The following is a 27428-nucleotide window of genomic DNA, read 5'->3' on the forward strand; positions in this document are numbered from 1 at the left end:
GACTTGCCTATTATAAGGTTTGAATAACTGTACACCCATTGACTTATCATCAGCAGCAAGCCAGTCGTATACCCTGGTTCCTATAATCAATAGCAACATTAACCAATCAGATGGTTGCAGGACACAAGAGCGGATAATTTGAAATCGTAATGTCTTTCGTTCGGCATTCTCAAGTTTTTCGCCATCGGATAAAGTCATATGCTATTCTTTGTGGTTACTTGTGTATCAAACGAGTAATTTAAACATGAACGCAAAAGGAATTCTGTCAGAGGACTGTCTTGGTATGTGTCGCAAAGTTGAAAGGAGAACTGCCAAAGTCGTCATCAGTGGGATAGTTCTCTTCAACACGTTTGTGATTGGTATTATTGCCGTCTTTGCCATCGTTAACAGTGCAACCTCATCGCGCACACAACAGGATCATACAGGGTTGAATGAAGCCTTGGATAAGGTAGGTAAATATGACGAAATCACGTGTAAGGTCTTGACCTTTCATTGAACATTTTATTTATATACGGGGATGAAATCAGTTGCTTTTATATCAGAGAGTCAGAGAAATATATGTGAATGGGTAATTCAAAATGTATTTAAGATCCTTTAAACTCTAATACGTTCTTGTTGTCATGCAAAGTATATAATATCTATGTTTGCGTGTCGTCCTGTTTGCATGTTCTACAAGATGCTTTCTTTCTTTATTGTTTCATTGATCTAAATTTGAGTGAATATAAATGATTTGGATTAGTATACTAATCCATATACTAGTATTCTGTAGAAATAAACATACACAACACATGTTAATGATATTCGAGTATCAAAATACAAAGAGTAATACAAAATAATGTCTGACTGATGTGTGCGGTGTTTACAGTCTCTGCAACATTATTTTACATGATTTGTTGACAAATGTACTTGTAACACTTTGCACTTAACTCTTGTTACATTTATTGTCTACAGGCTTACAAGGAGGTGGAATTGATGAATCAGGAGCAGTTGCAAGGTATGTCTGTCTGTCTGTCTGTCTGTCTGTCTGTCTGTCTGTCTGTCTGTATGTCTGTATGTGTATATGTAAATAAATATAAATAGATTTACTACAAGTTTTCGAGCATAGCACAGCATAGCATAGCATATAGCATGGGTACATGTCATGGCATTATCCGAGTTTTTGCAATAGCATGGCATAGTATATCATTGTAGTATAATAGTCGTATATATATATATACATACATACACACATACATACACAAACGCACGCACGCACGCACGCACGCACGCACGCACGCATGCATGTATGTATGTATATATATACGACTATTATACTACAATGATATGCTATATATGTGTGTGTGTGTGTGTGTGTGTGTGTGTGTGTGTGTATAAAGATAGATATACTAAGAGTATTCGAGTATAAAGCATAGCATAGCATAGCATAGCATAGCATAGCATAGCATAGCATAGCATAGCATAGCATAGCATAGCATAGTCGTCCGTTGTATACAATAAAGTCAAAACAGATACTGAAATTGATTTATTGTCGAACACTATGATGGAACACATATGATAACAATATGGATTTCTGTTGGTCTGTACAGAGAGTGACGCTGATGCTTCACCTGATCTACAGTTCCTCAATCTACTGAAGCCAGTGTCACACTTCTCAGGGCTAGATTTCGACATGAGAACATCAGGTTTGTGTTCATACATGGCTGACTTTCAATACAACCATTACAACTTAAGCTGCAACACTGCTTTTAAATAAAACTAGTGACAGACAGACCCACGAAACACTTTACATGTATAATGATAACATGTGTATCATTTCTTTCATAACTGTAATATACTGACTCAATATTGTCATTTCTCTCATCGAAACTTACCATAATCCCCGAAATATATTTCAGTGAAACCGCCATATCTTAACTCTCTCACTGAACACTTCTACATTGACGTCCGTATATTTCAGGGCAAGACGGCCTCCTCACAGCTGTGCGAAACTGGGCCAACCCTGATGGGTCAGACAGAAAGCTCCTGTACAACGGGATGAGTTACGAGAACGGCTCCATCACAGTACCAGCAGCAGGAGTGTACCACATCACAAGTCATGTCAAGTTCTACGTCGAGGACAACAGGAAGGACGATAAGCCACTCCGAACATTCCAGCACCAGGTTGTCAGCTACAGCTCCTCGGGGCGGAGACAGGTCGTGTTGTTTGAGAATGCCGTGACTGAGTGTAAAGAGGGCATCAACGACGGAGCTCACCTGGAGTACCCGAGTGATGCTGGTGGACTGGCTCAGTTAGATGCTGGAGATCAGGTGATAGTGAAACTGTCCAATATTCATCCTTTGAAACATGACCGGGACTGGCACTATTTTGATATTCACCTCGTTTGATGCACTGTCCCAAATGCGTGGTTTAATAGTGATTGCCAAAAGAACCCTGATGGTTCTGACAGAAATCTCCTGTACAACGGAATGAGTTACGAGAACGGCTCCATCACAGTACCGGCAGTAGGAGTGTACCACATCACAAGTCATGTCAAGTTCTACGTCGAGGACAATAAGAGGGACGAAAAGTCCAAACATTCCAGTACCAGGTTGGTAGCGCCTCCAGCCAGACACAGGGTAGTTTGAGAATGTCATGACTGATGCTGGCGGACTGGCTTATTTAGAAGTTCGAGATCAGGTGTTGGTGAAAGTATCCACTATCAATCTTTTGAAACATGACAGGGACTGGCACTATGTTAATATTCACCTGGGGGGCACGGGTGGCCCAAACGTCTGAGGCGCCGCGATTCGCTGTGCAGAGTTGCGTCCCTTGGGCACGCCAGAAACCCATGATTGTGGTTCTGAGTCCCAGTTCGTCCCGATTATGTTCCTAGGTTTGTCAGCACCATACCCGTGCTCGTGGGTTTCACCGAAGTGGTAAACGTCTGAGACCTGCATCACTTCGGGCTTTCCTCCCACATTAAGATGACACGCCGTGATATAACTGGAATACTGTTAAAAGCGGCGTTAAACCCAACTCACTCACTCACTGATATTCACCTCGTTTAATACACTAAATGCGAGGTGTAAAACACCGATTGCCAAAGTGCCGACGTGCAAAATGTAATATTTCCACGAGTATATAATGATTTCGGTCTGGAATGATTAGATTCTACCTCAGTTCATTGTGTGATCAGCAGCTCAGGGAATAAAGATGTACACTCACACATTTCAGTGCGTCTTTGATTGTCTATTGTTTTAAACATTTCGCTAAACGAACTCAGCAAAAGATTAATCAATGTGGTCACGTCACGTTGAACCGGTCACTCAAAAATGAGGCTATACCACGAAGGTACCCATTTTTAAACAAACAGTTAACACCAATGTAGTCTGTCTCACAGTCCCTGAACCATATTATTTTCCTTTCCTCCCAGCCCTTCCTGTAATGCTATAGCCCTTAAAGAAGCAAGCTGATTTCCCTAAGGTTCTGGATCTCCCATCTCACTGGGACTCCTTTTCAATTTAAATGGAGTAATTTGTTTCCATCAAAATTATATATTTTCAGAGAATAAGAGTTAATTTAACATAACGGCTCATGTCATTTACTCGTTATTTTCTAACTTTCTTAAGGGGCACGGGAGGCCCAGTCGTCTAAGGCGACGCGATTCGCTGTGCAGAGAGTTGCGTCCCTTGGGCAAGCCAGAAACCCATGACTGTGGGTTCGAATCCCGGTTCACCCCGATTATGCTTCTAGGTTTGTCAGCACTATACCCGTGCTCGTGGGTTTCACCGAAGTGGTAAACGTCTGAGACCTGCATCACTTCGGGCTTTCCTCCCACATTAAACTGACACGCCGAGATATAACTGGAATACTGTTAAAAGCGACGTTAAACCAAATTCACTCACTCACTCTAACTATCTTAACAATCTTCAAGTCATTTCAAGAGAATAATAAGAGCAAAAGCGATAAAACAATTTCCATATTCTTAAGATAGTTCTGCTAAAAGCAGAGTTGATGAAACGACTCTGACTCTATCAAGAGCATGCGTTTATGAATCATTATTAAATAGTAATGTTACCAGGTATTCGCGAAAAGGTGAGCGTACCCCTTCCCATCGGCGGCACCCGTCACAAACACATGCAAAGGCAAGTCGACTGTTCACCTGAAAAAAAACACGGGAACATATAGTACAAGTCAAAAGAGGGAACTGCATCATTTTTGTCAGTGATGAGTCAAATTTTGAAATGTCCCCCACATGTCAACCTAAACACTTTTTGAAAGCTTTACTGAGGACTTAAATATGGTAACCTTGATCAAACAATTTCTTAGCAAGAGTCTTATGACGCTGTTTGAAATCGTGGTAAAAAGAGCACACTCGAAAAACATTCATTGCCATTCTTACCAATATGTTTGATTTCAAACTTTAATCAACACTTAACATGGTCATTCTGAACTAAATGCCATAAGCATCATTCGAACCTCAGCAGTCTCCAAGAAACATAAACAAAACAAAATTCCCTCTTATAGCCTCAATGTGCGCGAGTCTCGGACAAATATTCAAATACGAAGCCATCCAAATGGTATAGGTCATATTTCCATGCATTTTTCGCAACACCCGACCCACCCGCGTGTGACAAGCTACATCACAATACACGACACAAACTACTAAAACTGCATTTCAAACCGCGAATCAACTATGAGGATGCAAGAGTTGTCTCCCTTACATTGCATTCGCTAACTGTTGTATCCGCTCCTCCTCACTCTGGGTTGGTGTCGCCCTCGACGAGGCGAACTTCATGGTCGACGACGGGAGTGAAGTAAATAGTGACTGGATAACATCTTATCATTATAACAGGCATTGTCCCAGTTAAAATGAAGTGTATCGCTAGAGAGGGCGTTATATGAAAGGCGATATTACAGTTGACTCATTCTGACCGTTAGGCTCGTTCAAATTCAAGTTTTAAATTGTATGTAGGTCACAAGCCACAACACGGAAGTATCAAAGCATGACAGGTATTTACCGCGAGTACAAACACATGGGTACCCCCACATACACAACCCTCCACGTGTAGTTAGTGTAGTACGTCAGGGGGCGCGGGTGGCCCAGTAGTCTAAGGCGTCACGATTTGCTGTGCAGAGTTGCGTCCCTTGGAACCTATGACTGTGGGTTCGAATCCAGGTTCGCCCGGATGACTCCAAAATATTATCCACGATGTAACATGCTGGCCGACTCACGTTTGTGATTTTCTCTTCGGTGCAATAAACATAAACTCCTTTGGTGATCAGGTTGATTTCTATATGCTATAATGGTAACAGCATGGGTAAAAATCAGCTGAAACATCTTGGAGGTGAAATGGGGTTCAACGTCGTACTTATATGAGGACAACATAAGAACATGACACGTGTTTCGGTGAAGATGCCATGATAAGGTATAATATAAAGGCAAACACCATCGATCTCCTAGATCACATCTGCATATCCTGCAACCATGACGTAGTGTTCGGCGAATAACATTTCTGGTCTTTTTGCGCTAGTTATGATATTTTAAGGCAACGCCATAATGATACCCACGTACAAGTATTCTGTGTACTTCAGGACACATATTGCCTAGAGATAGGAACACTATTTACAATGTGGGGGCACGGGTGGCCCAGTCGTCTAAGGCGCCGCTATTCGCTGTGCACAGTTGCGTCCCTTAGGCACGCCAGAAACCTATGATTGTGGGTTCGAATCCCGGTTCACCCCGATTATGTTTCTAGGTTTGTCAGCACCATACCCGTGCTCGTGGGTTTCACCGAAGTGGTAAACGCCTGAGACCTGCATCACTTCGGGCTTTCCTCCCACATTAAGCTGACACGCCGCGATATAACTGGAATACTGTTAAAAGCGGCGTTAAACCCAACTCACTCATTCACTATTTACAATGTAGTTTGTAACTGGTTCTATAATTTTGAAGTGCTCTGGGTATGTAGGGAGAATTGGTGTTTCTATCTGAGATGCTAATACGTTAATCATGTGACAAAACTAAACCACAATATATCAAATACGTAGGAATGTTTTTTATATATCAGCAGCAAGAGGTATTCACTAACGATGATAAAATGTAATCATTTTGGACAATCACATTGCTGGCGCTATCTGAATATCTTGTATTTCAAAATGTCATTCCTTTTCTCTGAAGAACATTTCTAGGTTACTCTGAATCCTTCCCGTACTTGTGAATAATTTAATGTACTCCACCCATGCTAGCATGACACAATGTTACATAACGAAATTAATACTGTTGACCACAAATATACCCTCTGTGAGGAAGGCGAGTAGAAACATCCACCTGCTTGAAACCATTTGCAACATCTCTGGAACTGACTCAGGAACCATAATTCCTGCTACACAGTATGTGTTTAATCTTATATTTGTATACATCTATATTTGCCACGTGGGCCAAATGACTCCATTAAATAGCTTTCGAAAACTAAAAATGAATCACATCCGAATGTAGCTTCAACAATGTATCGTTCCAGTTGTATTATACAGTTATGTTTTTGTACATTTCTTTGTATGTTTGTATGTTATACAATAGCCAATATGGATGTACATGGAGTATTAACATAAATCCAGAATAAAAAAATGTATCTTGGGAAGTTATATATACAATCAAATCTCGTTCAAGCAATTTCATAACTCATGAACAATCATTTTCCCTAAATATTTCAAATTTCAGGAACCACCACCAGTTTCGTGATCATATTATACGAACACCATTCCACACCAACAACATTATAGTACCTGTAATCCTATAAACAGAATAATATATATAGTGTGAACAGATGTACAAGGTGGGGAGCAAATCTTTGAAACATCATGATTTGAAGGTCATGCCCATGATATTTCAAATTTCAGGAATCACCAACAGTTTCATTTTCTTATACGATTTGATTATACGATTCCGACTTTATCATGAGTTTGTGTTTTTGAATCACAAATAGTGATGATATCGGTTTTCACGAAACGGTGAGTGTATCCTTCCCTATTGGTGGCATCTATCACAAACACATGCAAAGGCAAGTCAACTGCTCAACTGAAAAAACAACAACAACACGGGAACATAACATACAAGTCAAATTAGGAAACTGCAACATAATTTTTGTCAGTGATTTATGGAAATGTCCTCCACATGTCTACCAAAAAACCTTTTGAAAGCTTTAGGGACCACTTCAAAAGTTCGATGTCGGATGAAAAGCTTTATTCCTCACTTTTGGGGTGGTGTGTGTGTGTGTGTGTGTGTGTGTGTGTGTGTGTGTGCGTGCGTGCGTGCGTGTGCGTGCGTGTGCGTGCGTGTGCGTGCGTGCGTGCGTGTGTGTGGTAGTTGATGCGTATGAATGTAACAGGTGCGTTTCAATCTAATGGATGCGTATCAATCCAACAGAAGCGTACCAACCAAACAGAGGTGTAATTCAAAACCACAATATCTCAGTTCCACACACGGCACTTATAATAACATCCAGACACGACTGAAATTGTACATCAGAACATGGAGCATCGTCCTCCTGACATAAGCTTCACCTCAAACACGATTCCCTGTGGGCTCAGTTCACGGATATAGGATGACTGCTTTGAGTGCAAATTATCTCGAAGTAGTGGAGAAATACTTGGTTTATTTCTGTAATTTGAGATGGCAATTGGGTCGTGTGGAATAGCATCACTTAGCGCAACGCTGTTGTTACTTGTCTACCTGTCACAATACCAGGCCTAGGTCCCGTGCAAAACAGCAAACTGGGAAGTACACGTTTTGAGGTTAGGATGACCTGTAAATGGGGTCACACAGCTTGTTTATAACACAATCGTCCTTTCAGGGTTAAGAGGCAATCTAAATCTTAATTTTATTTGCTGGCACGCCCGTCAAAGGACAAATCCATCAGAACTATTTTAATAATTGTTACATCTTGGACAAGATATTTCAAAACTGTGGCAGCTACTTATTGGGTTTGTATTTGTGCTGCATATTTAAAACTAGGAATAAAGAAGTTGACAGTTCAGTTTATCTAGCGCGTATATGGGGGATGTTGTTGCCACAGCTGATACCCGTCTCCTTATGCGAAATCAATTCAAGTTTACGCAACGCCATTCATTTTAATGCTCTCAATTGATATCGGGAGAAGTGCGACGGGTGACTTCGCTTTGGTCTATTGTTATTATTTTTAAAAGGCCACGTCCACCAATCAGATAGTCTGTTTACATGTTGTGTGCTCCTTGTCAAATGCATATCAATTTCAGCACCGACACGCTTACAGGAGGTTTGACAAAACTCATTCGTATCTTGATCTCTCTGACCGGAGAGCGCCCTGAACAGTTTGACAGACTAATGGGTTATATAAATGTTTGATAACGTCAAGGACATCATACAACTCAAGAGCTGAATGTTCATCAGACCATAAAGATATATGGCGTTACTTGTCTTAGCTGCCAAACACTATTCGATTATCTGTGTGCCCCTTAAATGAAGTGAAGCATAACAGTTCATTATAGTTCAAGTTTCCCTGAATAATTCAGTTGTTGTTTGTTATTCCTGAAATGTGAAATGCTTCAGTGTATTTACGGCTTACACACACCTCACAGAGCCGAAACACGATTTGAATACACGGTTTTGACTGAAACAGCGAACGACTGAGTGTCATATTGTCAGTTCAGTCGGCATTTCCCATGATAGGGTACATTCCATTATCACAGTAACGTTGGCAATGGAGAAAGTAAAAGCATGTTGTTTTCCAAAGCTTTTGACATCTGATTAAAAACGCCCCAGACACAACATCGTGCGTCGTGATGTTCTAGCTGTGATTGAAGCTGTACTAGAAAGGTTCTTGCAACGATGTCTGTCTTTTGATGAAACCCGTGCGGACCACTGTAAAAACAACAATAAAATCAGTGGAAGCATTTGACATCACCACAACCAAAGAAGGCAAAGAGTCCCGGGTACTGGGGTGCCGAGAGCGTTGTCATGGTGGTAAGGCCAGACAAAAAACGGAGCATATTATGTTTCCCTTTTGAGGCAATTGCAGAAAGAAATTTGGACACGAGAGTAAATCAGTGGAAGGGAATTGCCTATTTGACATTTATTTAACGATACCAAATCATAGATAGACCTGAAACTTTGGTTAAACTTCTTGACTAAAATTCACATACATAATCAACGTCCCCACCCATCTCCACACACGAATTGGCGAAGCCCGGTTCGCCCCGATTATGTTTCTAGGTTTGTCAGCACCATACCCGTGCTCGTGGGTTTCACCGAAGTGGTAAACGTCTGAGACATGCATCACTTCGGGCTTTCCTCCCACATTAAGCTGACACGCCGCGATATAACTGGAATACTGTTAAAAGCGGCGTTGAACCAAACTAAGTCACTCGTACAATCACACACGAATTGATCGGGATCAGCATCACAACAAGCCCCTGTGTGACATCTGTTGCATCTATCGACTTTTAGATTTCAACATGGACAACCAAACTTGCGGAAAGTTAACAACAGGTTTTAGTTGTATTCTTGCTTTCATCAACATCCTTACCTGTGTGATTTCAATTGTTTCCATCTTCATGATCAACAATTACATTACCTTACCTCAGTCGCACATCAGACAGAATGATACAAGACTGGGACAAATGCTTGCTGAGGTAAGTACCAACCCTCGGCGGGCCATGCCTTAGAACAGATGACGTAATATCTTTAAACAATTTAGAAAATCGCTTTCCCGTAATTAATGACCATGTTTGTATATTCAAACGTGTACTGTTGTTTTAATATATATCCAAGGAAGAAGGGAGTTGTGAATAAAACTAACGTTAATCACATCTAAAAAACACATGAACGAAACGTCTACACCGAGGTCAGTCTCGTCGATTTTGAAAAGGTTTTTTTTATGCATTTCAACAACATACCTTAATTAATAACATGACTGTTTTTCTTTTTGTCAAGATTTATAACACCAAATCAGACACCCTCTACAGACAGGTCCTGCCTGAAGGTAAAAGCATGATTTCCCATGATATATTTACAATTTTTGCTACCATATTTTCTGGACAGCTCAGTTATCAAGAACGTAAACTGAATAACATTGCTATAATGTAAACAGGTGATTTTGCATAAGCGGAAATATACTATTATTATCCCTAACTTGAACGGAGTTTAGCATGGAATATAGAAACGGGGTTTCGCCGGTCCGTCCGTCGCCTTTCGTTCCTGGAGCAGAACTCATAAACTTTCAATATGCTTTCCTGAAACGCCGTGCTCGTAAATGATACATTTTCCTGTTCGGGAACTAAAAAAACATACATTTGTTTGCGTTTCCAATGTAACAAGATGGGCTTCAAATGGGCTTAAGGGTTTGTTTCCAGAGCATCAACCGTTTCTTCTTGAAACTTTGAATACATATCAGAAAAGTGACCTGGTGACATTTACTTTTCAGGAATTGTTATATCTGGTATACATGTTTGCATCTCCCAGTTCAAATAAGGGTAGGGTATGTTTCAAATACATATATCCATATACTTTCATTATTTCGCCATGAAACTTTGTTAGGGCATCATTTCGATTTATTGGTAAATGGGATTTAGTTATTATGTAATACATGTGCACATACTACATATTTGCAAGAATTACTCTAGGGACGTTGAGTGAGTGAGTTGGGATTAACACCCATTTGAACAGTGCTCCAGTTATATCAGGGCGCGTAAGCTTTATGTGGGAGGAAAGTGAGTGAGTGAGTTGGGTTTAACGCCGCTTTTAACAGTATTCCAGTTATATTGCGGCGTGTCAGCTTGATGTGGGAGGAAAGCCCGAAGTGATGCATGTCTCAGACGTTTACCACTTCGGTGAAACCCACGAGCACGGGTATGATGCTGACAAACCTAGAAATATAATCGGGGCGAACCAATCATAAGTTCCTGGAGTGCCCAGGGGACGCAACTCTGCACAGCGAATGGCGATTCCTTCGACGACCGGGCCACATGTGCCCCTTAGTAATGTTGAGAAAAAGACATTATGAATATGCATCTTTGATCTATGGCTACAGAACACCCTTAAGACGGACGTTAATATCAACAGTTCATCTGCAGATGAGGACAGAAAGCAGGATGACCCCCCTGACTTACAGTTTCTCAATCTGCTGAAACCAGTGGCACACTTCTCTGGACTTGACTTTGACGAAGGCACTCAAGGTACATGGATTTGTATGAACTATAAAGAAGATACCTATCAAAAGTAACTTTAAGGTTTCATGTACAATATATTTTTATATCACCACACAAGACTTAGACTTATTTTGATAATGATCAATCATGGTGGGTAGGATTATCAAAGCCAACACACAACCATTGTTTCTGTATACCTGACATGATAAAATGTGTATTATTTGAAGGGGATGGAGGCAATCTGAGCCTCACACGAAACTGGGCCAACCCTGATGGTTCTGACAGAAAGCTCCTGTACAACGGAATGAGTTACGAGAACGGCTCCATCACAGTACCAGCAGCAGGAGTGTACCACATCACAAGTCATGTCAAGTTCTACGTCGAGGACAACAGGAAGGATGACAAGCCACTCCAAACATTCCAACACCAGGTTGTCCGCTATAGCGCCTACCGGCCAGACACAGGTCGTGTTGTTTGAGAATGAGTGAGTGAGTGAGTATGGTTTTACGCCGCTTTTAGCAATATTCCAGCTATATCACGGCGGGGGACACCAGAAATGGGCTTCACACATTGTACCCATGTCGGGAATCGAACCCGGGTCTTCGGCATGACGAGCTAACGCTTTAACCACTAGGCTACCCGACCGCCCCTGTTTGAGAATGCCGTGACTGAGTGTAATGAGGGCATCAACCGTTGAGCTCACCTGGATTGTCCTTCATCATCAAGCTTTCGTAGACCTAGACAACAACATTAACAGACAGAAGTTATTTCACTGATAAGTATGTTTTGTTGTATTAGCACCAGTGGGGTGTGTGTGCTCTTCGTCATGGTTGTCTTCGTGAAAGTGGTCCCCATAGAAGTGATAACTGAGGACGGCACTGTGTGCTCAGGTATACCGTCAGTGCTTGAACAGTGAAAGTAATGCTTTAAATCAGTGTACTCGGAAAAAATCAGGGTTTGGACAACATTCACTAAACACGGGCCATGTCAGACTTGAATCATATGGTGGCCGAGAGGTGACATCGCTTTCTCGCTTTCTCGCTCTATCGCGTTCTCGCTTTATCGCTCTATCGCTTTCTCGCGGTATAGCAATATTCCCTCTTGGCCACGATATGGGTCGCATGCGTTATGTGTTTCTTTACGATAAAAAGTATATACGTAAAACAACATTAATTAATTGTCCTCAGTGTGTATGTGTGTGTGTGTGTGCGGCGGCGGCTGATATGGGTTTTAATCATAAAAGAGAGCTGAGATTTTTCCAGTCGCATTTCAAATTATACATATGGACGGAATGTTGAAATGTTCTCACTATCTACTTAAATATATTTTGACAGTACAGACATTATGAATATAGCACCGCTCAATAGCGCTGAGTAGTACGTACTTCCTAAAAAGCAATAGTGTTTTCCTAAAAACAACGCTTATATCAATGTTTATTCTGTTTGCGGAGTAGATGTCATCAAAGTGGAAGTCCTCAACAAAGCAATGGCAATACTACCGGATGTCCATTTTGTAATTTCTACTTTTTGGCTGACATATTGTTCTCAGTAACCGTAATGTGGAAATAGATAGTAGATAGGTTTTATATTCAAGTTGGTATTTCCGCTATTCACAGTGAGGCCGTCTTATCAACAGTCATTTCTGAGACATAAATGCAAAGTATAACTACCGTTTTCGACGTATTAAGCGCCGCGCTCTGATAAACGCCCACGGCGGTATTTGCTAATATATTGGCTAGTGAACAATCCAAATTAGCACCCCTTCCGATTGATTAATGTACACAAAACTTATTTATTCGCGTATAATACGCACTCGTGCGTTATATGCACACTTAATTATGGGCAATTAAATTCGGGAAAAATATATCTGTCGTGCATAAACATTTCAGGCTGTCAGCATAAACCACGAAATTTATCTTTCAACTCAACTTTTTTTACACCAAAAAAATATTCTAATTTTGAGAGCGCCCTGGGCGCTTATTACGTCGAATCTGGGAATTATGTCTACGCTGATGTTTTTTGCATTTATAATTAACTTTAACGTTAATTTCAAGATTTACAGTAAATACTATTCAAAAGAAGTTAAAGAACACCCGATTCCTTTATATGACTATGGTTAGTCATTAGAAGAAGCGATAGAGCGATAAAGCGATAGAGAGATAGAGCGATAAAGCGATAAAGCGATAGAGCGAGAAAGCGAGAAAGCGATTAAGCGATAGAGGGAGAAAGCGATAAAGCCATAGAGCGAGAAAGCGATAAAGCGAGAAAGTGATAGAGCGAGAAAGCGAGAAAGCGATAGAGCGTGAAAGCGATAAAGCGATAAAGCGAGAAAGCGATAGAGCGATATTTCCCATAATGCCGTACATTAAAACGGTTTTTGCTGATATTTAGTGATCCATTCCTGTAATTCTCACCGCTATTTTGCCTCTTAGGATTAGATTTTTTAAACATCTTGTAGTATATAAATATGTTACAAAATATACACGTATTTATTTCTCGTTTAGCTAGTATATTTTCTTGTAGTGTAATAAATAAACAAGATTCACTGAATACAGACAGTCACTGTTCATATTTTCATTTTGTTCATAGTCATGTTCGAGAGCATCATTAACCCGTAACCCCATTCCTTGGACAATAGAAATGAAATGCGTAGTAAATAGTTTTAAAACAACTCGTTTCTTATAATGACTTTCGATCAAACTGTCTTCGGGAATTAAATTTAATGCTAAAGAGCTTGTTAAGTAAAGTTTAACTTTCCCGCCAGGAGAGACTAGATATCCAATTATAGTATAGGCTCAGGCAGGAATATACATATTTATGCAGCAATTCTCTATCCATTTAAACTGTATGGTTAACAACTGTGCGTTCTGATGTGAGTTATATAGTTATCTACTACCTTTTTACACAGACAATGAGTCGGACACACACACACACACACACACACACACACGCACGCACGCACGCACGTGCGCACATACATAATTTTGACAAAACTATACTTAAGATATACATAACATATTACAATTATAGCTGATTTAATATATGTTATACATAATCATACTAATGCATTTCATATAGTGGCCACACTAATTATGTCTCTCCATATGTGTAGTTTACACAAGTACACATATCAACTGTGGTAACGCCACAGCGATGGGGGCAGTGGGGTAGCCTAGTGGTTAAAGCGTTCGATCGTCAAGCCGAAGACCCAGTTCGATTCTCCAAATGGATACAATGTGTGAAGCCCATTTCTGGTGTTACCCGTGATATTACTGGATTATTGTTAAAAGCGACGTGAAACCATTCTCACTCACTCACTCACTCACTCACTCACTCACAGCGGTGTTTATCAAATTACTATATGCAAGTACATATATTTGTAGATTTGCACAAGACAAGAAACACAATTCAAGTTATACATACATCAAATGTCAAAAAGAACATTTACGGACAACTTTATGACACACTGTAACATCATATACTACCGAAAACAAGTTATAGAACACCCAAAATTATAAGATTGTATTTTTGCAAAACGATCAGCCATGACTAATTAACCATAGTCTTCTTAACTTCTTTTGAAAAGTATATATTTAAATTTTAACCTGATTTATTTAGAGCGTATTGCCATGATCTGCCACGCGCTTTCGGTGTGATGGTCACATACAACTGAATAAATAAATAAATAAATCAATTACATTTTACGCAAAAATCGGTGGATTGTTTTAAAATCACCTACGTCTGTACAGTTAAATTATGTTTTAAGTAAAAAGTGAGAAAATTTCAACATTACCTCCCAATTGCAGCAGATATCACATGCGGCGCCTGTAATGGTCAAGAGGGGATATTACACACATAGTTAAAACTTTCATAGCACACAAGAAATATGTTTAACATCCAGCCATATCTTAGCTTACGAGACACTACTTATTTATTACATTATGTACGATAAAATACTATTCACAGTGGTATAATCCTTAGTAAATGGTGTAGAACAATAAACAATGCAAGTACTATATGAATGATTGTCGTCTAAAAAACATGTTTCTTAATATAGAAGCAATACATTTGATGCGCTTAGGTTTTTTTTTCATATAACAATTTAATGAATAGATCTTTAGGTTCTGTAGAATTGTAACAAGATATATTAATGTTGTATCTTAGGTCCAAATGAACTTCTGTTTCCACTTTGTTACAAAAATAACAAGTTCTGAGCTCTTAAGGGATGGGGAGGTCTATTGTGCCGACCTGTCTCCACGTGGAGGGAGAGGCTTCCACAACGTAGTCTGGACGGATCTATTTTCTGAGAATCCAGGATGTAATGGTTTGCAAGTATATTTCCGGGACAAGATCTTTTTTTTAAAAGACGGTAGTTGCGTAACTTATTTCCATGCTGAGGATTCGATGTATCGTCCCACTGTTGTTCAAAGGAAGTCTATTCATCTATTATCTTGAGTTTTTTCTTTATGAGATATCACATACTGAGTTGAGCCTGGCATAAATATCAAGTCGTGGATATCCAGCTGCTGGCTAATTTAATGGCAGTGTTCAAAAACGATTTTTTGTCTTCTTTTGCTATCTTCGAAAAATATGTGTGCCAGTCTATCTATCATCTCCGCTTCTGTTGACTTTAAAAAAAAACAATATCTGAATGTTTCAAGTCTCTGTTTTACAAGGCATGAGGACCAACCCATTTCACCTTGAATCGCAGTGTTCTATTTTGTACATAAAACGCCAAGGAAAGATCGACAGGCTCTGTTTTGTATGTTGTTAATTTCTCTGTTGCTGTAAAGTCCCATATTGGCGTTCCGTACAGCAGGGTTGGTTGTAGATTTGATTCATACAGTTTTGTGAAAACTTTGTAAGCCATGTCACAAGACTTGTAATATTTGGAAATAAGCAGAGCTGGAGCGCCCAGAAAAGCGATCTCCTTTATAGTAAACTTCATGTTCAGATACTCCTCGAACCACAAGCCAAGGGACTTAGAGGCTTTTGCGTAGTCTAAAGTCTCGTTTTCACACCAGCTTGGATGTATAGACTTATTTCGAAAATGCACAATCTTTGTATTCTTATTAACGTTGATACGCCACTTAGAGCACGAGTTAGTTTGACTCTTAAACCTGTAGACTTGCCCATTCCTCTTTTGTACAGGATTCCAAAGCTCCATAACAATCCGCACAAAGAGAGATATATTGCTGGGTCAAGCAAATGAAACACCAAATCCCTGTCTCAAAGACTAACCATAATCCTTAATACAACCAGGGCAGGGCCTTTTTATATTCACAGACATTATTTGAGACAAGTGGAATAAATAAAAAGTTGATTCTCAAAAACTCAAAAGATTTGCTTGACTTTTTGCAACAAAAAACCAAGTTCAATTCTGTCAAAACATTTGATTTTTCAACTTTTGTACACCACTATCCCACATGACAAACTTAAGGAAAATCTTCATTTCTTTATCCATGGACCTTTGTTAAAAAACATGGTGCCCACAGATTCAGTTAGGAATCAGAAAGCAAATACCATCTGAAGTTTACTGAGAAAAAAGTATGTGAAATTATGGACTTCCTCATTGATAACATCTACATAAAATTTGGGGGTAAGACAATCAAGCAAGAGGAAGGCATCGCCATTGGCACCAATTGTGCCCCCCTTCTTGCGAAATCTGTTTCTTTATGTATATGAATCAGAATTTCTGCTCCGATTGGCAAAGTCAAAACAAGGTAATTTGGCCAAAAAGTTTAACTTCAGATTCAAGCATATCGCTGATCTGATATGGTTCAATAACCATCAAATAGCCCATTCCCTTTCTCTGATTTTCCCACCTGAACTAGAAATAAAGGAGACCAGTGAGACTGCACATCTGTTTCATATTTAGATCTATGCATAAAGATTCAGAGTGACAAAACACTCTCAACAAGACTGTATGACAAAAGGGATGACTTTAACTTTCCAATAATCAGTGTCCCTTCATATCGAGCAAAATCCCAGCAGTTCCACCCTTTGGTGATTACATTTCACTTTTGAGATACATTCGAGCAGGCTCTTTCTACCAAGATTTCAAAGAGCGTCATACGAAACTTGTTGAAGTTTCTTGATCAAGGTTACAACATTCAAGGCCTCAATAAATCTTTCATAAAGTTTTATGGTAGACATGTGGAGGACATTTCCAGTGACAAAAATGATGTCCGATGCAATTCCCTATTTTGACTTGTACCATATGTTCCCGTGTTTTTTCAGGTGAACAATTGCCTTGCCTTTGTATATGTTTTTGTGATGGTTGCCTCAGGTGGGACAGGAAACGCTCGCCTTTTCGCGAACACCTGGTCTCATTACTATTTTATAGTGATTCATAAACACATGCTCAGGATATCGTCCGACTCGTACAAATCACTCTTCTTTATGCAGAGATTTCTACTGGATATGGAAAGGGTTTCGTCGCTGTATTTATCTGAAACCCGAGCTCCATTCGTCTTTTGTACTGGATTCCAAAGCTCCATAAAAATCTATACAAAGAAAGATATATTGGTGGGTCCAGCATATGTACAACCGAATCCCCAAAGATTTAATACCAAGTCCAATTCTGTCAAAACATTTGATTTTTCAACTTTTTACACAATTCATTTGTAAAACATTGAAAGCAAATATAACTTTAATATGTGAAATGTTGAACCTACTCAACGATAACATCTGGTGAAAAGACATTAAGGCAAATAGTTAGCAACCCCATTGGAAATCAATGTTTTAATCTTCTAGCTGATGTTTCTTTATATACTCTTCAAAAAAAGAAACTTGACACTGACTTTCAAAATATAATATAATGCGATTGTTTCAAAATAGGACACAGAAACCATAATTGAAACACTGTTTGAAGATCAGTGTACACAATGTTCAAAACATTAATCGTGTCACCTAGACAGACACACGTACACGATACAGTTAATGTCACAGGGGTACAGAAAATGTCAGTATCGGTTGTGCCCACCACGTGCATCAATCACCGCTTGACACCGACGACCCATAGATGCAATCAAGTTGTCAATAACACGCTGTTGGATGTGCTGCCATTCATTCTGAAGTGCATCAAGAAGCGCCGGAAGTGTTTGGGGCGGTGGATTCCTTCTGCGAACGCGTCGATCCAACTCGTCCCACAGATGCTCAAAATATATGACTCGGAATGGTATTGTTATTATTTGAGAGTGTTTCACAAATATATTTTAAAAGAAGCCTTGGTCGACCATTGCGCATAATGGACCAGTAGAAGTTTAGAATTCACTGTTTCGGAGTTTGCAGAAAAAGTAAGTACTGTGATTATTATTGTTTTAAATTGCGTTTATTATCATAATATTATTTTTTTCTTAGTAAAGTTTGGCAACCTTATTTCTCAGATAGATTCCGATGGAATTCTAATGCCATATTAATGTATCAAGAGTATTACATGCCGAGAAATATCAAAGTATTTCAAAATCTCCCTCATGAGTCCAACTATCACCTTTTTGTGGAATGCAAAAACTAGATTAAATACAATACCATAAACTAGAGTATAGTATTTCAGCATTCTGTCAATATCTCCTTCTTCGTTACAACCTAAAGTACCGGAACCAAGTAGCTTCACTATCCATGTTGTCAGTGTCGTCTGCCAGTTTCCTTTTTAAAAGCGAATTCATATTAATTGAATGGTTAATCTTATCTTTGATTATGATATTGAAACAACAATGAAATAGAATTATGTCACTATTATTAAGTCCAGAAAGTGGGTAGTTGGTATAACGCCGCTTTGAACAGCATTTTAGCTTGTTTTTCAGAGTGTCACCCCAGTGTGGGAGGGAAACTTTGAGTGATTCAGGTCTTCATATTTGCTGGAAGCCCAGTGGTTGAATCAAAGAGCTTCGGTCCTGGCGGTAGCGATCGATGACATACTAAATACAATTCAATAACCAGAATACTGAATTTCTATTGATGATGTGTGAGGTTTTACATTTGTTAAATGTTGCTGACAATCCTCAGTTTGAAGTTTGCAAATGCAATATGGATTTTTTATAAACGATAATGGGACAATATATAAAAATATCAGTGATGTATGAAAGTTTAATAAGCGTTCTTCGATTTCTGACCATATTTCAATTATGTTTGAAAGAATCCGTTTATGTACAGTAAAGATTAACAATAGTCAGTTTGGTGCAATTACGTGCTTTGAATTTCAACATGTTTTGTCTTTCTAAATATTTTTTATATGTACAGCTGTCTCCCTTCATTGAAATATTTTCATTAAAAAGAAATAATGGAATGTCTCGCTAATATCACCAATGTTACATAATTTACATTTCCGTTTATGTATTGGTATTTTAGTCAATCTTTCCTTTTCAATAGGCAGGTGGTGGCACGGTTTTCGAAATGGAATTAGCTTTATTGCCAAAGGAAATGGTTTAAATGTCAAATAATTTGTAAATTATGATTCAGATGTATTTAAGTGTAGGCTGAGCCTTTACTTGAATATATGCATTCAAATTTTGCTTAGCGTTATCGGTTAGAATACGGAATACAGAACAGACTTTTAAAGTCAGTGTGATAAAATTAATGATTGCGATCACTTACAACTGCGGACTTGTCATATTATAAAATGTGTTTCGTTCCCTTTCGTAAGTGACGAAATTGCTTATTTCAGCAGTTTTAAATGCCTTTTTTTTCGACAGTGGTGTCGAGAGCGACGTTCTCTTCAGAGGTCATTATCAAACCATTGTTTGTACGAAGGGCGAATAGTTTTACACTTTGAGGATATACACTCATACACGAACTGTTTTATTTGAGAGAGGAATTTTCATACGTATCATTAACACCTTTACGTTCATTAAATATTTCTTTCAAATTGTTATGTAAATGTATAATTCGAATATTCATTTTATCGACGTTAGACTGTTTGTAGAGCTCACTACTAACAACTAACATAAAAAATATGTATACCGCTTATGTCGCCTCAACAAACTAATGCAGAACATAATGGAAAATGTAATATTATTCTGTGCTACCAGGAGGGAGAATGGTATTATTGAACCCAACACCAAAAAGGCTAATACATTTCCAAACTGATACCTTTACACAAAATATTACATTTAACTTCATTTCCAAATATGGTTGTTGAAATTATATCAACCAATATGTAATATTGCAACCAACTACAAAGCATAGATTTAATTGCAAAAAACACCAGCAATTACAATGCATATATACATAGACAATTGCAAATAAATGCTTGAAATGTGTGAGAAAAGCCTAAATTTGGTGAAAACCATGATCTCAGGCATGGTGCAAACAAGAAAAGGATCTTTATCAGGGAATATGGGATTTGAGCTCGTCAGAGTAATGTAATACTAATAATTTGTATTGTTATGGTATCTGTTCACCTATTTGTGTTACGCCGCAATCAGTATTCAAGCTACACCACTGAGGTCTGCATATTGTCCGGACCAGGCACTTGACACCATGATCAAAGTGCGGCGCTGTCGGCGCACGAGCTAACACAACCAGTCTTACTCTATGCCAACTTTCACGATTCAATCATGGTACTCGGGTATATACTGACCCGGAATCTCCGTATGATTTTAAGAGTGCTAGTTGACCTATATTTGATGTTAAAAAAGTGTTTTAGAATTTTTTGATCTATCATATCTAACCCTTTTTAACGTTTGTTTTCAGTGGCTTGTAATTTTGAGTGCACACGTGGGAGGAACAAAAAAGCCACAAAATGGACTTGTTTTCTTTCTGTTTTGGTTACCCTCAACGTAATTATTGGAGTGGTGGCAGTACTCGTCACATGCAGAACATTGTCATCAAACATTAAGAAACAGGATCTGACTGGATCAGAAGGGAAATCATTATTGCATGAGGTATTAATAATAATAATAATAATAATAATAATAATAATAATGTGGGCATTATCTCAATGTCAGTGTTGATTATGTTGATGTTTTTGTACTGCTGGACGGTACAGAAATGAATGTCAACCAAGCGAAGTGCCATATCAAATCGGCTCAGACTCGGCTCAGGCTATCTGAACGACTACTTCATCGAGTCTATGTGCAGTGTGTTGAATTGGCCAGCAGCCCTGCAGAGTCCTTCTCTTGGATGAGGTCAGCTGGCTTGAAAGTTTAAACAGAAGGCTTTCTGTTTGCTGCTCAGGACCAGTCACTTCCCGATCGAAACCGTCAATGTGTGATTTTACATCAAAATGTAAATATGAAATGTCGATTATGTAATGAATTTAATGAGACTGTCCAACACATTGTCAGTGGATGCCCAGCTTTGGCACAAACACAGTATCTTAAGCGACATGATGGGAGTGGTTCGATCATTTTATTACCGTCTTCGCCACGCTTGTGGTATTGACACAGAGGTCCATCCATGGTACGACCCGGAATTTGTAGAGGGCGTCATGGAAAATGATGAATACAAAATTCTTTGGAATAGACCCGTATACAGCCTCAGACGCATCCAGCCAACAAACCCGAACTTGTACTTTTTGATAAATCCAATGAAATCATATATTTTATTGAATTTTCTTTCCCTATTGACACAAATGTCATTGACAAGATTGAGGAAAAACATGGCAAATATGCAGACCTCGCGTTCGAAATGTCACACTTACATCCCAAGTACCAAGTTGTCCGACTCCCCATTGTTCTCGGTGCCTTAGGTTTGGTACCCCCCCAATCTGTTGACTGACATTGGGAGAGTCCCCGGGTTTGCTACCAGGAATACAGCCCTCCTGACAACCTGGGTAATGCAGAAGGCTGCAGTGTTGGGGAGTCTTCATATTCTCCGAAATGTTCTGGATCGTTTTGACTAGGCAGCGCTTCCTTGGAGAAGTGGGCTGCGTGTAGAGGGGTCAAGGGCCCTGAGCTGATGACTGTGCCAGGATCACCCAAACCCTCTTTGCTGCATTTTATATTTTAATATGTACATCATAATAACGATGATAATAATAATAGCTTCAAACCAGCCCTGTCAGATAAAAGACCCTTTCCCACCCTTGTCCAACAGACTGCGGCAACGTCGTCGTCAACACCCAGGCCAACGTCTAGGATTGCTTGTTAACATAAGAGCTATATCGTAAAAAAATATGATTGATCAGATAAATTATACAATTTACTAATGCTTGTTAATCATCTTGTCGAGGTCTACGGACTCTTGAGGTTGAAGAATGTTTTGACAACGGACACTATGGTGAGTTTATTCAATGTCTTCTTCCAAATTTGTACCCTAGTTTGACATGCACCATGTTCACGTGTTTTATCAGGTGAAAGAAAGTGGCTTGCATTTGGATGTAGTTTGTGACAGGTGCCACAGGTGTGGGACAGGATTCGCCTTTTTGCGAACGCTTGGTATTATCACTTTTTTATAGAGATTTTTGATAAACTAATGCTTATGATTTATGATCGTACAATTGACGCTGCTTTGAGCAGATTATTTCCCATGAACATGGAAATTAAGGGCTTGTCATTTCTTTTGAATAACTAGAAATGACATGATATATGTTTACATGATGAATATACTCAACACTGTTTAGCAAAGGCTTTGAATGGTGTAAACCTGATCAAACAAATGTTTAGAAAGAGTCGTATGACGCTCTGTGACATCTTCATAGAAAGACGTTGTGAAATGTAGCCTGGTGCTGCTGTAATATTGCTTGACATACTGAAAAGTTGAGGTCACCCCTCTCGCTAAACAGTGCTGTGGAAAGTGTTTTGTACCTCTGAATCTCTTTGCACATAAGGATGGAACACATGAGGTTTTACTTGTATCTTCTGTTTCTAGCTCAGGTGGGTTAAAATTATTATTAAACAATTATGAAACTGAGTAGGCATGGTGTACAATAGCATTGGCAATTACTGTCAGAATGGTTTAAGAAATTATAATCGGTGATAAAATGAAACAGATATAGTCCCTGTGTAGTTGAAGTTTAATTGATGTTTCCACTGTCATGAAACCTAATGCACCTACATAAATTATGATTATGTTCACGTTCAGTATTCAACCCGTGCATTTATTGCAAGGTACCTGTCATGAGGGAATAGTTAGGAGTGTGTCATGTTGGTGTCATTAGCCAACGACATATCCTTTAATAACATACATTTTCCATCAACTTTCAGATGATGGGGGTGTTGGGGATGTCCATCCAGATTTGCAGCTTCTGAACCTGCTGAAACCAGTTGCACATTTTTCTGGCCTTGACTTTGACATAGTAGTTACGGGTATGCGATCTTCTATTATACAATTTCTATCATTGCTGATGTTTTGTAATGCATTATGTGTTATGTTTCGATGACATAGTCAAGGATGTCTGATAAACAACGCACCTCTATCAGTCAACAAATGAATAGCCTTTTTGGTGTCATGAACAGCGATTATTATCGATTTAGGTCATGGGTCTCAGTTGACAACATTGAGGAATTGGGCCAATCCTGATGGTTCGGACAGAAAGCTCCTGTACAATGGAATGAGTTACGAAAACGGCTCCATCACAGTACCGGCAGCAGGAGTGTACCACATCACAAGTCATGTCAAGTTCTACGTCGAGGACAACAAGAAGGACGATAAGCCACTCCAAACATTCCAGCAGCAGGTTGTCCGCTATAGCGCCTCCAGACAGACACAGGTCGTGTTATTTGAGAATGCCGTGACTGAGTGTAAAGAGGGTATCAACGACGGAGCTCACCTGGAGTACCCGAGTGATGCTAGTGGACTGGCTCAGTTAGATGCTGGAGATCAGGTGATGGTGAAGGTGTCACATCTTCACTTACTAAAGCATGATCGTGACTGGCACTCTTTTGACATTTATCTAATGTAAATGTTTCCCAGCTCACCAACCGTCGAGGATGAGTATAAACTTTCTATTAATAGGAGAACAATAATTACTCTCATTTAAAATAATGTTCATTATTTACAGTTCAAGAACAGTACTTACACTTCAAGCAGCATGCATTCTGATATGAGTTTAACAGAAATTCTAAGTGAAATATCAAGCGTTTAGCATGGAAATATTCTACAGAGTAATACTTCAAAATGTATTATTATTATTATTATTATTTTTATTTTTATTTTTATTTTTTGCATACCAAGCAACTACACATGAACTTTAATAAATGAATTGCGAATGAAAATACATCACATTGTGAGGAGTGACAACATCACAGGATAATTGAAGCACCCTGCGAATCCATATGTAAACAAGCCAAACAGAGATAGCTGCCATTACCTGGGGCAAATTCCATCCCTTGGATGATGGAAAGTTCAAGTGATATACACATGACGACATAGAAGGGGGTGTCGAATGAGATGTTTGTTTCCCTTACCCCATTGACGAGACAAATGGTACATCTGTAAAGAATTAATCTCTGCAAGAAAAGCAGCAACGAGATAACAGCAATATTCTGAATGTGGGATGGACCTTGAGCAAGCACTTCAAGCAGAGCACACGTACTGACATACATCTCACGAGTAAACGTAGGGTCCAGGTTTTATACTTTTAGTCTCAGGTTAGTTGACAACTTGGAACACCTTCGACGTTAGTGTACCTACAGCCTTATACCGAAGAAGCGATTTGGTGTAAAATCTTGTCAGCATCAGAATAATATTACGGGGCGTTTTTGTTCACATTTAGGATGTATTGTACCATTAAATACTTATTGTTACAGAGATTTCATATGCATTGTCTTTTGCAGTTTCTGTACAAGGGACCATTCATAAAGGCTTTTGGAAACATGTCACAAAATATGCTTCAATAGGGACAACGATGACATACTGAAATATCTCATATGATTGCTTTAGTATAAGTCTTTGACTTAGATCTGGGAGTAGTTCTCCTCATAACATGACACAACACCGTGGGATGTGTATCGACACTCGGTATACCAGTCAGGTTACAGGTGAGCCTTGTGTCGAACAATATGAGATCTGCCACAATATTGGCATACACCTTAACAACAAACCATAATACACTTAGTACATTGGATGTATAGACTTGAGATATTTCATTCATATTGCAACCAAAGCCTTGTGGCTGAACATAGAAGACCTATCTTGTTATGGTTTACGAATGTATCAGATTACTGAAGCAGGGTAAAATACTGTCAGTATTTTGTTTAATCACTTCACGTTGGTGGCCGTCAAATGTAAGGATGACCATTCACATCACGGTTGAAGTTATGGGATTTGCTTTAGCCATTATAAAAGTATGACAAATGAAATATTTTACCAACAGTTTGATTACAGCGTGACTGGTAGTTCAGTTAGACTAGTTGTGTGTTAGAGGGCATGGCCAGTACAAACAGTATTTTGATATAAACTTGGTTATAAAATGGGGGCTGTACAGTCTTCATTGGACCAGGCATTGTGCAGCCGAAGTTATAGTGTCCAAACTTAAACGTTCTGCGATAGCCTTTTGATGTTTGGAGAAGCTAATAATCTGCTCTATGTTTGTTTACATCGTGGTTTGTGATCTTGAGTTTAGATTGGTTACTTGTGTTTTAGAGTATCCGTCATGTGTGGGATTTTGCTTAGCTTACAGTACAAATTACACTCCTTTTGTACAAATATATAAAAAATATTTGCTGTTGGCTGTTTACATTGAGTAGGAGAGATGGAGTTTTCACATTAGGCGACAGGCCAGTGCTATCATAAAGATTACAAAAAAGTTCTGTAACTTTTCAACTTTATGGAATTAGAATGGATATATGTTAACTATTTCGTAGAAATTATATAGAATTGCTATTAGAAAGAATATTTTATTGAATGTGTAATGCAGTGGTGTTATTCTTCTTATATTCCTGTTTTCACATTCCCATTGATAAAAGTACTTACAACTGTAGATTAACTGGTCGACAGGTTGGTAGGCAGGTAGGTATTTCAGATTTAGACATGGAATAACTGGTCGACAGGTTGGTAGGCAGGTAGGTATTTCAGATTTAGACATGGAATAACTGGTCGACAGGTTGGTAGGCAGGTAGGTATTTCAGATTTAGACATGGAATAACTGGTCGACAGGTTGGTAGGCAGGTAGGTATTTCAGATTTAGACACGGAATAACTTGTCGACAGGTTGGTAGGCAGATAGGTATTTCAGATTTAGACATGGATTAACTGGTCGACATGTTGGTAGGCAGGTAGGTATTTCAGATTTAGACATGGAATAACTGCAAGGATGCAAGAATTGTCCCCCTTACATTGCGTTTTGAGGCTCGCCAATCGATATCTCCTTTCACTACAGGTATTGCATGTGCGCCACACACACAAGGGACAGGCTGGGACAAATCATGTTATGAATGAAGTGTATGCATGAAGTGCATGAATAGAGAGAATTTCAGGTACACGGAAATAAGGAGATTAACATTTTCAGGTTCATTGCTTGCAGGCCACCTGTTCCAGCATGGCCTCTCCTTAGAAATCTGAGTTTTGATATGACTGAAACGTGGGGACTATGAGACCCACCATTTAACATAATCTTGGTGGGTTGGGGTGTTGGCCCATTCGTCAACACTCGCCCCTTTCCGTAACCTGCAAGATAGGTCCCCCTATCGATGAATGTTATGTGCGAAATTCAACAAACCAATCAGAATGCGCGTATGATTTCAAGTATTTCGTCAAAGAATCCCTCAGAAATAACTTTTGATTTTACATATGTCTTGCATCTAAAAATATAACCAAGACACAGATAAATGTGTTCAATCATACTGCATAATTCCGCTTATCCCGATGTGCTTTAAATTGCATCTGGGATGTATATAATATATGGGGAAATATATGTGAACCATTACGCAACGAGTTGACAATTGTTTTAGGTATGCCCGTTTGCGCTAAGACGGAACCCGGTCGCAAGTAGGGGCACGAGTCGCTATTCGGCTTGTACCGGAATAACACGAGTTGATCAAGGATGGGTGTTGGCCTTGGGTTTTGTATGACGATATATATAGCATTATAGATAGAGGTACATAGACCCATTTAGCTGCTATAATCTGTACCGGGTATTTGCAATGTCATATGTAAGTGTCCTTCATTAGCAATCATTTGATCGAGGTAAAAATCGAAAAAGTTACAATGTGTATGAGTGAGTGAGTGAGTATGGTTTTACGCCGCTTTTAGCAGTATTCCAGCAATATCACGGCGGGGGACACCAGAGATGGGCTTCACACATTGTACCCATGTCGGGAATCGAACCCGGGTCTTCGGCGTGTCGAACTAACGCTTTAACCACTTGGCTACCCGGCTGCCCCT

General features: G+C 39.2%; 1 protein-coding gene and 2 pseudogenes across 1 annotated transcript; all 3 read left to right on the forward strand.

Annotated features, from left to right (window-relative positions):
- The first annotated feature begins 193 nt into the window (after positions 1–193).
- LOC139462074 (uncharacterized) lies at positions 194–3180 on the forward strand. Its single transcript, XM_071243576.1, has 4 exons — positions 194–448; positions 952–994; positions 1587–1682; positions 1958–3180. Exons 1-4 carry the CDS (start codon positions 245–247, stop codon positions 2383–2385), a joined length of 771 nt encoding a protein of 256 aa, XP_071099677.1. The 5' UTR covers positions 194–244; the 3' UTR covers positions 2386–3180.
- Positions 2467–11918, forward strand: LOC139461648 (uncharacterized; annotated as a pseudogene).
- An 11396-nt stretch (positions 11919–23314) lies between these two features.
- LOC139462076 (uncharacterized) overlaps positions 23315–27428 on the forward strand; it is a 37357-nt pseudogene continuing 33243 nt past the window's right edge.

The sequence above is a fragment of the Haliotis cracherodii genome, unplaced genomic scaffold, assembly GCF_022045235.1.
Source record: "Haliotis cracherodii isolate W230 unplaced genomic scaffold, xgHalCrac1.p SCAF_15, whole genome shotgun sequence".
NCBI lineage: Eukaryota > Metazoa > Mollusca > Gastropoda > Lepetellida > Haliotidae > Haliotis > Haliotis cracherodii.

What these genes read in the sequence shown, in the direction of transcription:
- LOC139462074 (XM_071243576.1), top strand. Translation starts at nt 245, where the DNA reads ATGAACGCAAAAGGAATTCTGTCAGAGGACTGTCTTGGTATGTGTCGC. An exon ending in TGAATGAAGCCTTGGATAAG is followed by an intron (nt 449 to 951) that starts GTAGGTAAATAT and finishes TATTGTCTACAG; the next exon opens with GCTTACAAGGAGGTGGAATT. An exon ending in GAATCAGGAGCAGTTGCAAG is followed by an intron (nt 995 to 1,586) that starts GTATGTCTGTCT and finishes TGGTCTGTACAG; the next exon opens with AGAGTGACGCTGATGCTTCA.